This window comes from Erythrolamprus reginae, chromosome 7, assembly GCF_031021105.1.
Source record: "Erythrolamprus reginae isolate rEryReg1 chromosome 7, rEryReg1.hap1, whole genome shotgun sequence".
Classification (NCBI taxonomy): domain Eukaryota; kingdom Metazoa; phylum Chordata; class Lepidosauria; order Squamata; family Dipsadidae; genus Erythrolamprus; species Erythrolamprus reginae.
The window spans coordinates 26272632-26287121 of NC_091956.1; the positions used below are offsets into that span (position 1 = coordinate 26272632).

At 42.2% G+C, this 14490-nt stretch overlaps 1 protein-coding gene across 1 annotated transcript in view; it reads right to left on the reverse strand.

Annotated features, from left to right (window-relative positions):
- LOC139170271 (bifunctional heparan sulfate N-deacetylase/N-sulfotransferase 3) overlaps positions 1–14490 on the reverse strand; it is a 103628-nt gene that overhangs the window by 16085 nt on the left and 73053 nt on the right. The window contains exon 7 of the mRNA XM_070757247.1: positions 2456–2638. Within this exon, the coding sequence (XP_070613348.1) occupies positions 2456–2638 (183 nt within the window). The remainder of the gene's footprint in view (positions 1–2455; positions 2639–14490) is intronic.

Below are 14490 nucleotides of genomic sequence, written 5' to 3' on the forward strand. Positions count from 1 at the left end.
AGGCGGTCTCGGAGGTATTCTGGTCCAGTGCCATGAAGGGCTTTAAAGGTCATAACCAACACTTTGAATTGTGACCGGAAATTGATCGGCAGCCAATGCAGACTGCGGAGTGATGGTGAAACATGGGCATACCTAGGTAAGCCCATGACTGCTCTCGCAGCTGCATTCTGCACGATCTGAAGTTTCCGAACACTTTTCAGAGGTAGCCCCATGTAGAGAGCATTACAGTACTCGAACCTCGAGGTGATGAGGGCATGAGTGACTGTGAGCAGTGAGTCCCGGTCCAGATAGGGCCGCAACTGGTGCACCAGGCGAACCTTGGCAAACGCCCCCCTTGCCACAGCTGAAAGATGGTTCTCTAATGTGAGCTGTGGATCGAGGAGGACGCCCAAGTTGCGGACCCTCTCCGAGGGGGTCAATAATTCCCCCCCCCCAGGGTAATGGACAGATGGGATTGTCCTTGGGAGGCAAAACCCACAGCCACTCCGTCTTATCCAGGTTGAGTTTGAGTCTGTTGACACCCATCCAGGCCCCAACAGCCTCCAGACACCGGCACATCACTTCCACTGCTTCGTTGACTGGACATGGGGTGGAGATGTAAAGCTGGGTATCATCAGCGTACTGATGATAGCTCACCCCATGCCCTTGGATGATCTCACCCAGCGGTTTCATGTAGATATTAAATAGCAGGGGGGAGAGGACTGACCCCCGAGGCACCCCACAAGGGAGAGACCTCGGAGTCGACCTCTGACCCCCCACTAACACCAACTGCGACAGACCGGAGAGGTAGGAGGAGAACCACTGAAGAACAGTGCCTCCCACCCCCAACCCCTCCAGCCGGTGCAGAAGGATACCATGGTCGATGGTATCAAAAGCTGCTGAGAGTCAAGGAGCACCAGGACAGAGGATAAACCTCTGTCCTGGGCCCGCCAGAGATCATCCATCAACGCGACCCAAGCGGTTTCTGTGCTGTAACCGGGCCTGAAACCAGACTGCTGGGGACTTAGATAATCGGCTTCTTCCAAGGACCGTTGGAGCTGGAGCGCCACCACCTTCTCAACAACCTTCCCCATAAAGGGAAGGTTGGAGACTGGACGATAGTTATTAAGTACGACTGGGTCCAGGGAAGGCTTCTTGAGGAGGGGGCGCACGAGCGCCTCTTTATAGAGTGTTGGAAAAACTCCCCTCCCCAAGGAAGCGTTGGTAATCTCCTGGACCCAGCTCTGTGTCACCTCCCTGCTGGCCGATACCAACCAGGAGGGACACGGATCCAGTAAACAGGTGGCGGAACTCACAGCTCCAATGGCCTTGTCCACTTCATCAGGTGTCACCAGATCAAACTCTTCCCAGACAGGTGGACAAGTACGTGTCCCAGTCACCTCAACTGACTCGTTCTCAGTTGACTCTGTTTTCCAATTGGAGTCGAGGTTGGCCCGGATCTGAGCGATTTTATCAGTGAAAAACGTATTAAAATCCTCGGCACTGCTCTGCAAGGGCTCCCCAACTCCTCCCTGGTTAAGAAGGGAGCGGGTTACCCTAAACAGAGCGGCCGGGCGGGATTCTGCTGATGCAATCAAGGCGGCATGGTACGCGCATCTTGCCGCCTTGAGCGCCACTTTGTAAGTCTTAATAAAAGCTCTTACAAATGTTCGATCAGATTCAGACCTACTCTTCCTCTATGTATATATGCCATATGTGTGCAAGGGTGTGGGTTAGGGATAGGGTGCATGTTTGTGTGTGTGTGTGTGTACATACACATACAGTTTATATATTAGATAATGTATACTTTTGGGTGCCTGTGTGTAAGATGTATGTACACATATGGCATATATACATAGAATTAAAAAGTATATTTTGGATGTTCAGTAATAGTAAATAGATAGGGAAACTATATCTCTTTGAGGCAAGGAGGGGCCAGGCACCCTAACCCACACCCTTGACGTGAGTGACATCAGGTTGGCCACCTTTAAGCCAGTCACATGACCTTTAAGCCACTCCCGGTCACATGATCGTCAAGCCACTCCCACCTAGTCACATGGTTGGCAAGTCATACCCACAAAATAAGCCACACCCACAGTGGGATAGTCAATTTTTTTACAGCCCTTCCCTGATTATCAGAGCAATGGCTGAGGCCTGCCAGAAAAGCTAGGTCTTTACCACTTTCCGGAAGGCCAGCAGGGTGGGGGTAGTCCAGATCTCAGGAGATAATTGGTTACAAAGGGCTAGAGCAGCCATAGAGAAGGCCCTCCCCTGTGGACCCGCCAACTGATGGGTACATTACAATACAGTACAATACATTAATATTGATGTAGTCAAAATCTGTAGTCCTGCACCTTATTCTTTATCATACACATATTATATCCTTTCCATTATTAAGATTTGATTACATATGTTAAATTTAAAATTTACATCAGGTAAAAAGAAAAAGACAGGATTCTTGCAGCGTCCTTTTTACCTGCCACAGTGGATCCTTTTGTTCTGGAAACAGTTCAAAGTATTTGCGAGCCAGCTGAAGTGGAGGGAGAGTCTGTAGCTTCAGGTTAGTCCAACTTTGAACAAAATTAGCCAGATTGACAAAGGTGTATAAACCCAACCGGTCATTGCCATAATTAGACAGGTGAGTCATAAAAATACTGATCTTAAAGACAAAAGAAACATTTTATTCCATCACTAGATGGCAGTAAAGTTACATACAAAATTCAAACTGAGCTCCATAAGAAAGAACAAGGCAGGAAGCTTTTTCCTATTACTTAACACTTACAGGTGTTGGTGATCAATCAGTTCAAGTATCATGGATGATATTCTTTTCTTACTCTCCGAAGTACCTTATTTTTCAGAGTACAAGAAGCACCTTATTTTTGGGGAGGTAAATAGAGAAAAAATAATCTGCCTACCAGGTATTCATCTGGTTAGTCTTTAGTCTGGTCAGTTTCAGCACATTACTTTGTTGGTTTTGAAGACGTGTTCTTGCCTTTTATTCCCTGGTTGGGGATAAAAAAACAGTTTCTAAAACACTTCACTTCTCTCTCTCTTCAGAGAGAGAAACAATGAGAAAAGCAGGCAAAGGGAAGATCTCTTTACTAGCAAAGCACAGAGGATCGTTGTGGACTAGCCAGATAAATAGGCAGATTATTTTTTCCCTATTTTCTTCCCCAAAAACTAAGGTGCATCTGGTATATTATTGTTGTTGTTGTTGACTTAGCATATCATGAACTATCAAAGTCTTTAACTGGTTAACAATAACCCAAGAATAAAATTAACACATGTAATGTACTTAAAACAACAAAACTAGAACAACTAAGTAAAAATAAATTATTAACCAAAATGAACTAACAATAAAGCCCATTCAAAAAGACACTGGCCTCCTCAATTTTGTTTTTAGGGAATGCGGCCCAAAACACTGGCCAGCAATACAAATAGATTAAGCCAAGCAATATAACCTTAACACTGTTTTTCTTTGTTTTGCTCTGTAGTTCTTGTTCTCTGTGTTTTTCCAAAATAGGGTCCCTTAAGATTAAAAAGCAAAAATTAATTAATTTAATTAAATGAAAACTAAAATCTTATGGAATTTCCAGATGGAAAGTGAACACAAGAACAAGGGGACACAATCTGAAGTTAGTTGGGGGAAAGATCAAAAGCAACATGAGAAAATATTATTTTACTGAAAGTGTAGTAGATGCTTGGAACAAACTTCCAGCAGACGTGGTTGATAAATCCAAAGTAACTGAATTTAAACATGCCTGGGATAAACATATATCCATCCTAAGATAAAATACAGAAAATAGTATAAGGGCAGACTAGATGGACCAGGAGGTCTTTTTCTGCCGTCAGTCTTTATGTTTCTATGTTTCTATGACGCTGCAGAAGTGGGTTGCTACCCGTACGGATAAGGGCGCACAGCTTTGTGTCTCCGGCGTGTGCGCCGGACATGCGTGCACATGAAATCTTGCATGCATCCCTTCACAAAACTTTGCTTCCTGCACATGCCGCCCCGAGTCTTCGGAGAGGGGCAGCATACTAAACCAAACATGAGCCAAAGCAAAATCTCTCTCAGAAACGACGGAGACACAAAGCTGCGCACCCTTATCTATACCAGTAGCGACCCACTACTGGATAGCTGCCTTCCTGTCAAACAGGCAATCAAAATAGGAAGCGCTCTATCAAATCCTGTACCTGTTAACCATGGTGTCCCCCAAGGCAGCGTTCTAGGACCAACACTCTTTATACTTTACATAAATGAGCTTTGCGATCATATTAAAAGCAACTGCGTTCTCTTTGCTGATGATGTAAAACTATTCAACACCACCAACAATGCTAGCACCCTTCAAAAAGACCATGACTATGTGCCAAATAGTCAAACAATCTCCAATCTCAACCGGCAAATGCTCTATCTAACACAGTGGTCCCCAACGTTTTTTCCACCAGGGACCAGTTTCAGCAAGGCAATTTTTCTATGGCCCGGTGGGGCGGAAAGGGGTGTGGTTGGGGGCGGGATTAAGCATGGGGGTGCTGGTCCTTCCTGCCCCTCTTTTCCGCCATCACCCTGTGGCCGGCAGAACCTGCCTCCCAAACTCTCTTGCCCAGCGGCAGGTGAAGCGCTGGAGGGAGGGGGTCAGGCCGGCCCTCCTGCCTCCCCCCCCAGCCAAAAACGCAAAGGCGTGCCACGGCAGAAGCCAAAAGAGGCTTGAGCCTCCCGGTCCTTCCCGCCCCTCTGTCCCGTCCATCGCCCTGTGGCCGGCAGAACCTGCCTCCCGAGGCCTCTTTCCCAGTGGGAGATGAAGCACTGGAGGGAGGGGGCGGCGGCAGGAGGACTGGCAGCTGCTGACTCCACGGACCGGTGCAACATGCCCCGCGGACCGGTACTGGTCCGTGGCCCGGTGGTTGGGGACCCCTGATCTAACACACTGGCAATATATATGCTGAATTTGAAAATTAAGGGAGACTAGGATAGATCTAATCTATCAAATCCCAGTGAGGGCATGGCTAGCTGATGAGGCCAGAACAAAGCCGAAATAGATCTATCCTAGTCTCCCTTAATTTTCAAATTCAGCAAAAACATGTGACATCCATCCATCCATCCATCCATATACGGACATATAATACAAGCTAGATAGAGATGATCTTGTAGACAATCCATACTCTGTCAAAGACCTTGGAGTACTCATTTCAAAAGATATAAATGCCAGAGCCCACTGTAACAACATTGCCAATAAGACATACGACTTTAGTAACCGAATAGTTGATGCATGGAACTCACTACCAGACTCTGTAGTATCATCATCTAACCCCCAAAACCTTACCCTTAGATTATCCACTGTTGGCTTCTCCCGATTCCTAAGAGGTCAGTAAGAGGCATGCATAACTGCACCAGTGTGCCTTCTGTCCCCTGTCCTAATGTTTCTCTTTTAATAGTATCATGTATATAAATAGTATTATATCTTTGTATACCACCAAAACGCACTTGACAAAGCAAATAAATAACTAAAAATAACTAAAACTAAATAAAACTAATATAGCTTTTTCTCTGGTAATATTGTATCATTCACAAGAGCGTACAAAATATTTGCTAGACCAATTCTCGAATACAGCTCTTCTGTGTGGAACCCACACTGCATATTGGACATTAATACAATTGAGAGAATATTTCATGAGAAGAGTCCTCCATTCCTCTACCCGCAATAAAATACCTTTTATGCTATTGGACTTGAAATTTTGGGCTTAAACAACTTAGAACTTTGCCTCCTTTGGTCTGACCTAAGTGTAGTACATAAAATTATCTGCTACAGTGTCATGCCTGTCAATGACTACTCCAGCTTCAACCACAACAATACATGAGCAAACATCAGATGCAAACTTAAGGTAAATCACTGCAAATCCGATTGCAGAAAATATGACTTAGGGCAACAGAGTGGTCAATGCTTGAAATACACTGTCTGACTGTGGTTTCTTCCCCAAATCCCAAAAACTTTATCCTTGGACTCTCAACTGTGGACCTCACCCCATTCTAAAGAGATCTGTAAGGGGCGTGCATAAGTGAACCATAGTGCCCAGCATTCCTGTCCTAATGTTTCTTTAAAAAAAAAAGTATCCTTTTCATGTATTCAAAATCATGTTTATGCTTTTATCAGTTATTTTATATATGCTTGACTAAATGAATGAATGAATGAATGAATGAGTGAATGAATGAATAAATAAATGAATAAATGAATGAATAAATGAATGAATGAATGAATAAATAAAAAAAATAGATAGATAGATAGATAGATAGATAGATAGATAGATAGATAGATAGATAGATAGATAGATAGATAAATAAATAAATGTGGACTTCAACTCCCGTAATTCCCCAGCCAGGCTTTGAAGTAAACCCTTTTTATTCTCTAATGAAGAGAAAGACACAATTCCACAACCAAAACCAAACTTATGTTGAGAAGAAATACTTTTCTTTTTAGGCAAGAAATCTTCTTCCATATATAGAACATTTTCATTTTTTTTAAAAAAAAATAGTCCACCATAAGCAGACAAAAAACTGAACTGTTATTTTTGAAGGTACTAGACAGGAAAATTTCCCGATGGAATATAAACTTGATTTTTTTACAGCCACGTTTAGTTCTTACTCCTTTGTGATCTCTGACATTTATAATGCCAGTTCACTTCTCAATAATTCTCTTTTTACCAACACCTTTAGCATTGTGCTGAAAGAAGAAAAGGAACAGAAACTGAAAAGGTTAGTAGTTCAGGTAAAATAGGTATTATTTTTACCCTGAAGGGAATTTCATTGTAGTCCCAAGAATGCTATAGAACAGAAGCACTTTCTTCTTCTTTTAAAATGAATTGTAAAAATATGACTTTGCGTGGCAAACAACAATAAAAATATGACTTTGGGTGGCAGACAATAATAAAAGGCTGCAGGGGATAGGCAGGAGTTTGGAAGAACCTCTATCTAAGATTCTGTGTAGTTTGGAGAGCCCCCAAATTCTACTCATGGCTGGCCCCACCCTGCCCCTCCGCTCCCAGGAGTCCCCATGTGTTGTGGTTCAGCCTGAGCAAGATGAAAGACCAGCTGTGTCTCTGCTGGCTCCATGCCCGGGGGAGGCTGAGAGTGGAGAGGAGAGTTCTTGGCAGCCAGACAGGGGAGATAGCAGTCAGGAAAGTGACGAGGAAGAAAGGCCTGGGAGCCCTGGGGAAGGGCTATCTCGAGCAAGTAGCTTGGATTCTCTGGAGTCCCTGGAGTCATTGGATGACGAAGCACAAGCTATCATTAGTATGCGACAGAGACACATAGATCAAAGGAGAAATCAATTGTGTAGATATTATCAGCACTGAATGAGGAACACCTGGGGGTTGGGTGTGGTCCTCATTAGCAGGGAAGGGTTTATAAGGCATGCGAACCCTTTCGGCAGCGTGGAGTGTTATCAGAGTGGAGTTGCTGTTATCTGCATTTTCTCTCAGCGTTTTTGTTCCCGGCTCGTGGCCCAGCAGTCTTGAAGACCTGTGGGAGGTGTGTGTCTGTTATCTCAACAGCCTCGTCTGGCATTAAGGATCCTGTGTTTCTGTATGAACAATTGCCTTCATGTATCTATTTGGAGTTCCAGTGTTTTCCTGATCTGTAAGGACATTTTCTGTTGGCTTCTTTTCTTTTTACCATTATAAAACTGTGTTTGGATTCAACCGGTGTGTCTGGTTTATCTTTTTGGGTTGGTCATAGCTTCCGGAGTGACCCAGACAGAACACCATGTGGCCCATTTTAGATGTAGAAATACGCAGGATGTGTAGGAAGGTTCTGGGAGGGCGAAAAATGGGCATATAGAAAGTTCACAAAGGTTGAAAACGGGTCCATTTCCAGCCTTTAGAGCCTGGGGAGGCTGTTTTTGCCCTCATGGAGGCTCGAGGAAAACCTCCAAAACACTCCCCCCGCCATGGTGTGGGAGGCTGATTAGGCCACGCCCACCATGACCACACCCACCTAACAACCAGGTAGAGAACCACTTGCTAACATTTCTGAAGCCCATCCCTGAATAAAAGTATCAAAACTATTAGGCAGGCAAAGCATTATGGTTAGCAGCATAAAACAACCAACCTACACTTTTCCTAAGGATACATTGGCTTATCACAGCCCAAGAAGAACCAGAGGAAGAAACATATCTTAAGGCTTGTTTGAAGGAGAGCAGGATTGGAGACATTCAAATCTGTTCCAAAGGACAGACACTGTAACAATTAAGTCATTTTTCTTGGATCCTATCAGATTTCATAGCTTAAAGAATGGGACCTGAAGCATGCCAAGTCTTTCTGAATAGAAAGAAAAATATCACTTGAGGTAGATGTTCTCACATATAAGTAAGTTCTACACCATTAGGAATTTATACATAATAACCAGCACCTTGAATGATACCCGCAAGCTTACTGGCAACCAGCGCAGCTCATAAAACAGAAGGTTTGCATAGTCAATCAATCAATCTGTCAAAAATCAATCAATTAATCATAACAGACCTATAAGTATTGTGGTTAGCTCTGGCCTAGCTCCTGCCCCAAGGACTGTGGATGTATGGGAGACATCCACCTGCCGCAGGCCTGTTTTGCTCCCGGTGGAATCTGATGATGAAGGCTCCTCTGACCAAGAAGATATGAGTGACAGGGAGGAGGAGAGTGTGGCAGACAGCTCTGAAGGAGATCAATTATCTAGCTCCTCCTTGGATTCGGAACAAGAGTTAATGATACAGCCACACATGCGGAGAGCGATGCATAGGCAGCAACAACTGAGAGATTATTATCAAAGAAAATGAGGCCACCTGTGGTTGGGTGGGGCTGTGGCAATTAGTGAGGCTGCTATAAATAGCAGCCTGTGGGTTTGGCCATTGTGGAGGATTATCTGATCGTTGTGTTTCGTGCCTGCCTTGCTGACTTTGACCTTTGTGTGCTGATTTTCTCCCCGCTTTGAAACTAAACCAGAGCAAAGTGTGTTTCACTTTGTGAAAGAAGAAGGACTGTGAATTGCCTCACAGCTGCAAGCTAAGTATCACAGAACTGATAAGGGACTTGTACAAATTACCAGTTTGTTTGGAGACGAGTGCTCTTTGCTATACAAAACAAGTGCTTAGTTTATTTGAATGTTCGGTATAAAGAACATGGTTTTGAATTTTCAAACATGTGTGTGTCTGAAATTTGTATCTGTGAATTTTCGGGAGGATTCTACCAGAGAGCTCGACAGAACAATAAGGGGTCTCGGAGGTCTTATAGTCCAATCCCCTGTTCAGGAGAGGACCCTATGCCCATGATGGCGAACCTATGGCATGTGTGTCACAGATAGCTTGCAGAACCATTTCGCCTTGCATGTGCAGCGGTGCTCATTCCTCTTCCCGGTTTCCAGAGCACTCATGCGCACTGGCCAGCTAGTCTTCTGGTTACTGGCACACATGTACATACAACGATCAGCTGGTCTTCCCACATGCGGCTGTGCCAGAAACCAGAAGATCAGCCGGCCCGCTGATTGTTGCACATGCATACCCATTGGGCTGTTCCTCTTAGTGGGAATGCGCAACAACCATACCCTCAAAGCTTGCTGCCCAGGATCCACGTTGGAAGCCATTTGTCTTGGGAAAGCAGCACTGCCTCTTTGCCTGTGCTTCTGTCTCTGCAGAGGTAGTGGTGGCTCCTCCTCCTCCTGCCATCCTCACTGTAAACCTTGGGGTTTGCCTTAGTGGGGGAAGAGAAATGTCCTGCCCCGGCCCTCTGGAATCAACTCCCCCCAGAGATTAGAACGGCCCCCACCCTCCTTGTCTTTCACAAATTACTCAAGACCCACCTTTGTCACTAGGGATGGAGGAGTTAGGATATTCTTTTCCCCAGGCCATTACAAGTTATGTATGGTATGTTTGTGTGTATGCTTCGTTTTTATAATAAGGGTTTTTAGTTGTTTTATTAAATTGGATTGTTACATGTTGTTTTTTATCATTGTTGTTAGCCACCCCGAGTCTGCGGAGAGGGGCGGCATACAAATCCAATTTAAAAATAATAATAATAATAATAATAATAATAATAATAATAATAATAATAATAAATGCAAAATGCACCACAACCAAACACCGCCACCTTCCTGGCCCCTTTCTCAGTGATTCCCACTTGGGGTTTAGAAGAAGCAGCAAGTGTGCTTTTTAGGAAATTATCCTAACCTGGCAGAGGCTGAGTGTCCAGAATGGAGCAGTGTAAACAATTATGTACATCAGGTGTACATCAATGCTCTCATAGCAAATTTTGGGGTCATGACTTATACTAACTCCCAGTAGATTTCTGAGGATAATTCAGGATGCTCATTGCTACCCATAAAGTCCTTTATGGAAGGGGTTTTATTTGAAGTACCCCCTTTTCCCCAGTTGTATCTACATGAGACCCTGCAAAAGGACAATGGTCAAAATCCTGTTGATTGAAGAAGGTCCAAGAAAGCATGCCTTCTCTGTAGCAGCCCTTTCTTTTGGAAGATCTGGTTAGATTAGCCTTGTTTGCTGAAAAATCCTTAAGACAAGGCTTAACTCTGAGGCATGGATCAGGAGGTGGTTGTATGAAAGTATTTTTTTTTTTTTGATTGACTAATGTTTGATGGTCATTATTCTTTTGGTGGGTTTTCATTTTTTCATTTTGTTTTGTAAGGATATTTTTATTGTGTTAATGACCAAATTACTTTAGGTGAGATGGGTAGCCATATACAGTGGTACCTCGACATACGAGTTTAATTCGTTCCAGACCTGAGCTCATAAGTCGATCAACTCGCATCTCGAACGAATGCCTTTAGACTTTGTTTTTCACGCCGAGATAACCAGAAGAAAGGAGATTCTTGCGCCACCTAGCGGAAGCTCGGCACGTATCCCGAATTTGAGCTCGGGTGTCGAACAGAAATTTCACTCGCGTTGCAGCTCGTAACTTGGAATACTCGCATGTGGAGCAGCTTGTATCTAGAGGTACTACTGTATTGTACATCCAGTAAATCACCATAAACATCAAGGATAGAACTAATTTGTCTTCCACTATGAGGAATTCTACTATAAGGTGCTACAGAAGAGGAGATTTTGTCTCAAACTTATTACAGCACAGAGTACCATAATATGGGCCTAAAACTAATGTGAAAGATTATTTACATGGCCATTAGGCCTTTGGATTCCAAGCAACATTACAGAAAATATGAAAAACACATAGCATTCTTGCCTGGATTTTACAACTGAACTTTGCAAATTAATAAAGATAGAGCGACTGATACTAATTTTTTTACAGTGCATTCAGAGTTGTGAAACATTGGTAGTAATAATTCCCTTTTTAAAAATAAAGTCTGCCACTAATTAACCTAAATAAGTCAGTTATAGCAAACTGTGGAGAAACAAAGTTATATTGGCCTTAAGCTATTCTACCAGCACATTCTCAAGTTGTTCCACATCTTCCTGGCATATTGGCCTAATTGTGGCATTAAAGTCAAATCACATTTTGCTTAATGTGCACAAAGAACAGAAGTAATGTCATATAACCCTGCAAGGTATCTTCTTTTTTTAAATGAAATAATTGATGTTTAAAGATTCATTCATGGGCTAGAAACAAAAACCCATTCAATTAAACATAACAAAGTTATTTTAGATGCAGAACAAATGTTTACAGGCCACAAGAGTATATTTAACTTCCAGACCATCCATTTTCCAATTAATTTGGCATTGTGTACGTTGTGTAGAGTCCCTGATTTTGCCATCCTATTACTCAAAAGAGTCCCATCTTAGGTATTCAGAGACTTGGCAACAGCTGCTCTTGCTCCATTAGACTTACAAAGTGACAGAATAATGAATTAGTCTTCCAGCTATGCTTGAATATATTTGCCTAAATTGGTGACAGGAATTCATTTTTAAAAGATGGATAACAGAAAACACTGCTCTCGATGCCTTAGGATAAAAGAGAGCTGTTTGTGCTTGCATTCCTTACTCACATAACTATAGTTATGGTTCACAACTATTGGGATATATCTAATGATAAACAGGCATGGATAACCCCTTGCACAAAAGTGACCTGATACGAACAATTTTTTCAAGAAAACACAAACATTTTTAAGGATGCAGCAACAATTACTTTGTAAAATATGGAAAGCCCTTTATGGACACTTTTGTTTTTGCTGAAAATGGATAAAAATGAATTGGGGATTGATTTTATTTGATTTCTATGCCACCCCTCTCCGGCTCACAAGATACAATATAAAACAGTGCGTAGAAAACAAATCTAATTAGTTAAAAATGACAAAGCTAAAGACTCAGTACAGCGTTCCCTCGATTTTCACGGGTTCGAACTTCGCGAAAAGCCTATACCACGGGTTTTTCAAAAATATTAATTAAAAAAATACTTTCCCCCTATACCACGGTTTTTCCTGCACGATGATCTCATATGTCATCACCAAACTTTCGTCCACCTTTAATAATTTTTTAAAAAAATAAACTTTAATAAATAAACATGGTGAGTAATAATCTAAAGGGTTGCTAAGGGAATGGGAAATGGTAATTTAGGGGTTTAAAGTGTTAAGGGAAGGCTTGTGATACTGTTCATAGCCAAAAATAGTGTATTTACTTCCGCATCTCTACTTCACGGAAATTCAACTTTCGCGGGCGGTCTCGGAACGCATCTCCCGCAAAAATCGAGGGAACACTGTATATTAAAATTTGGGTATTTATTGATCAAAGGAAATGCCTTTCTTTGCAGGAAGAAGGGAACCATGATACATAATTTGGGATGTTGGAAATGGTCATCACCATGTTTGCAACTGCTGCAATGAACATAGAAAATTGCATGTTTACATATAGTTTTCTCTCTCACTTTTTCTTGATTCTTTCTTATTTTTTTCAAGTTTTTCTTTTATGTTCCATAATTTTCTAATATAAAATTATATTAAAGAAAAAAACATATTTTTTTAAATGTCATTTTCAATCTGGACCCTCAAAACAATGGAGCTGTGTAAATCCCTATAACAGCATCCTATAAGGCTACGGGGTCTGTAGGTAGATAGAGACACAACGTCTGAAATATTTATCTAAGAGCCAAAGAGCAGAACTGAATTGTCAATTTTCTCCTATAATAAATTGATGGTGCTCTTGTCATGGCTCAACAAAGGTCAAAGAGACAGAAAAGAACAGAATGCATTAAAATCATATATACGTTTATCCAGTCGTTTCGGACCAGTTTGTGCAAAGCGGTAGTAGCGACCCACCCGCTAATAGGATTATGCCGTCCTAGTTAGGAACGTTTTGAAGCCGTGTGCATGAGTGCAAGCTGCATGCATGAGCAAAGTGCATGAACAGAAGGCTGCTGGCATGCGCAGAAGGCATGCGCACAACCAGACCGCTCACATTTGCAAACTAGAAGGGAAAATAAGTGAATACTGTACTACCTCCTGTTTAAGTAGCCTTCCCATAAGATCCAGTAATTTGGAACAATGACGGTGGTAATCCCACCTTTGCCGCCAGGCATGGGGGAATTGAGATATCTCCCCCGGGCCATTACAATTTATGTATGGTATGTTTGTATGTATGTCTGATTAATAATGGGGTTTTTAAAAATGTTTTTAAATTATTAGATTTGTTATGAATTGTTCTATTGTTGTTGTGAGCCGCCCCGAGTCTGCGGAGAGGGTCGGCATAAAAATCTAATAAATAATAAATAATAATAATAATCATTGTTTTCATACTCTGTGGCAACAATGATGATAATAATAATAATAATATTTTATCACTTACTGTTTGTTGTTAAGCATATCAAATTTCATTATGATTTATAGCACCAACACAAAGCACTTACAACACATACAATATGACAATAGGTATAATATAGTATCTATAGTAACAATAAATATTAAAATGGCCGTGGGTAAAGCTGAAACCACCTCAGTAACAGTCACGCCTTCACCTGTCATTCTAAATTAATACTTCACAGTGGAAATTAATACACACAGCCTGACATAAATAACATATCAGCAAAACAAAGTTCAAATCCCAAAGGCCATTTGAAATAATCTATCTTTTCTGCATTCTAAAAGGATGACGATGGGGGAGTGGGGTTGAACCTAATAACTACAAGGAGGCTTTTGTACAATGTTGATAACAGAAAAGCATTCTCTTTTTGCCTCAGGTCCTCAAATAACAGAAATTTCCTTTGATGTATCTACTGGATGTGTTCATTCTGACTGAAGAAAATGGTCCCCATGATCTGGCTGATTCCAGTTTTGTCCTGCCTCATAGTTGCCATGAACGTTGAAAGGGGGCGAGGGAGGGAGGTAGAAGTTTAACCAGCTACCTGTCCAACCCCCCTCCCCCAACCTTGTGGGAACCAAGTTCATCCTGACATATGGCAGAGGAGTAGCTGAGCAACCTCCTACCTACCTTCATTGGACAATGTGATTGGTGACACCTGGGAGGAAATATTTGCTCTTTTAATTAGGGTGGGGGGAATGCTGGAACTTTTAGAGTTGGTTTTCACTAG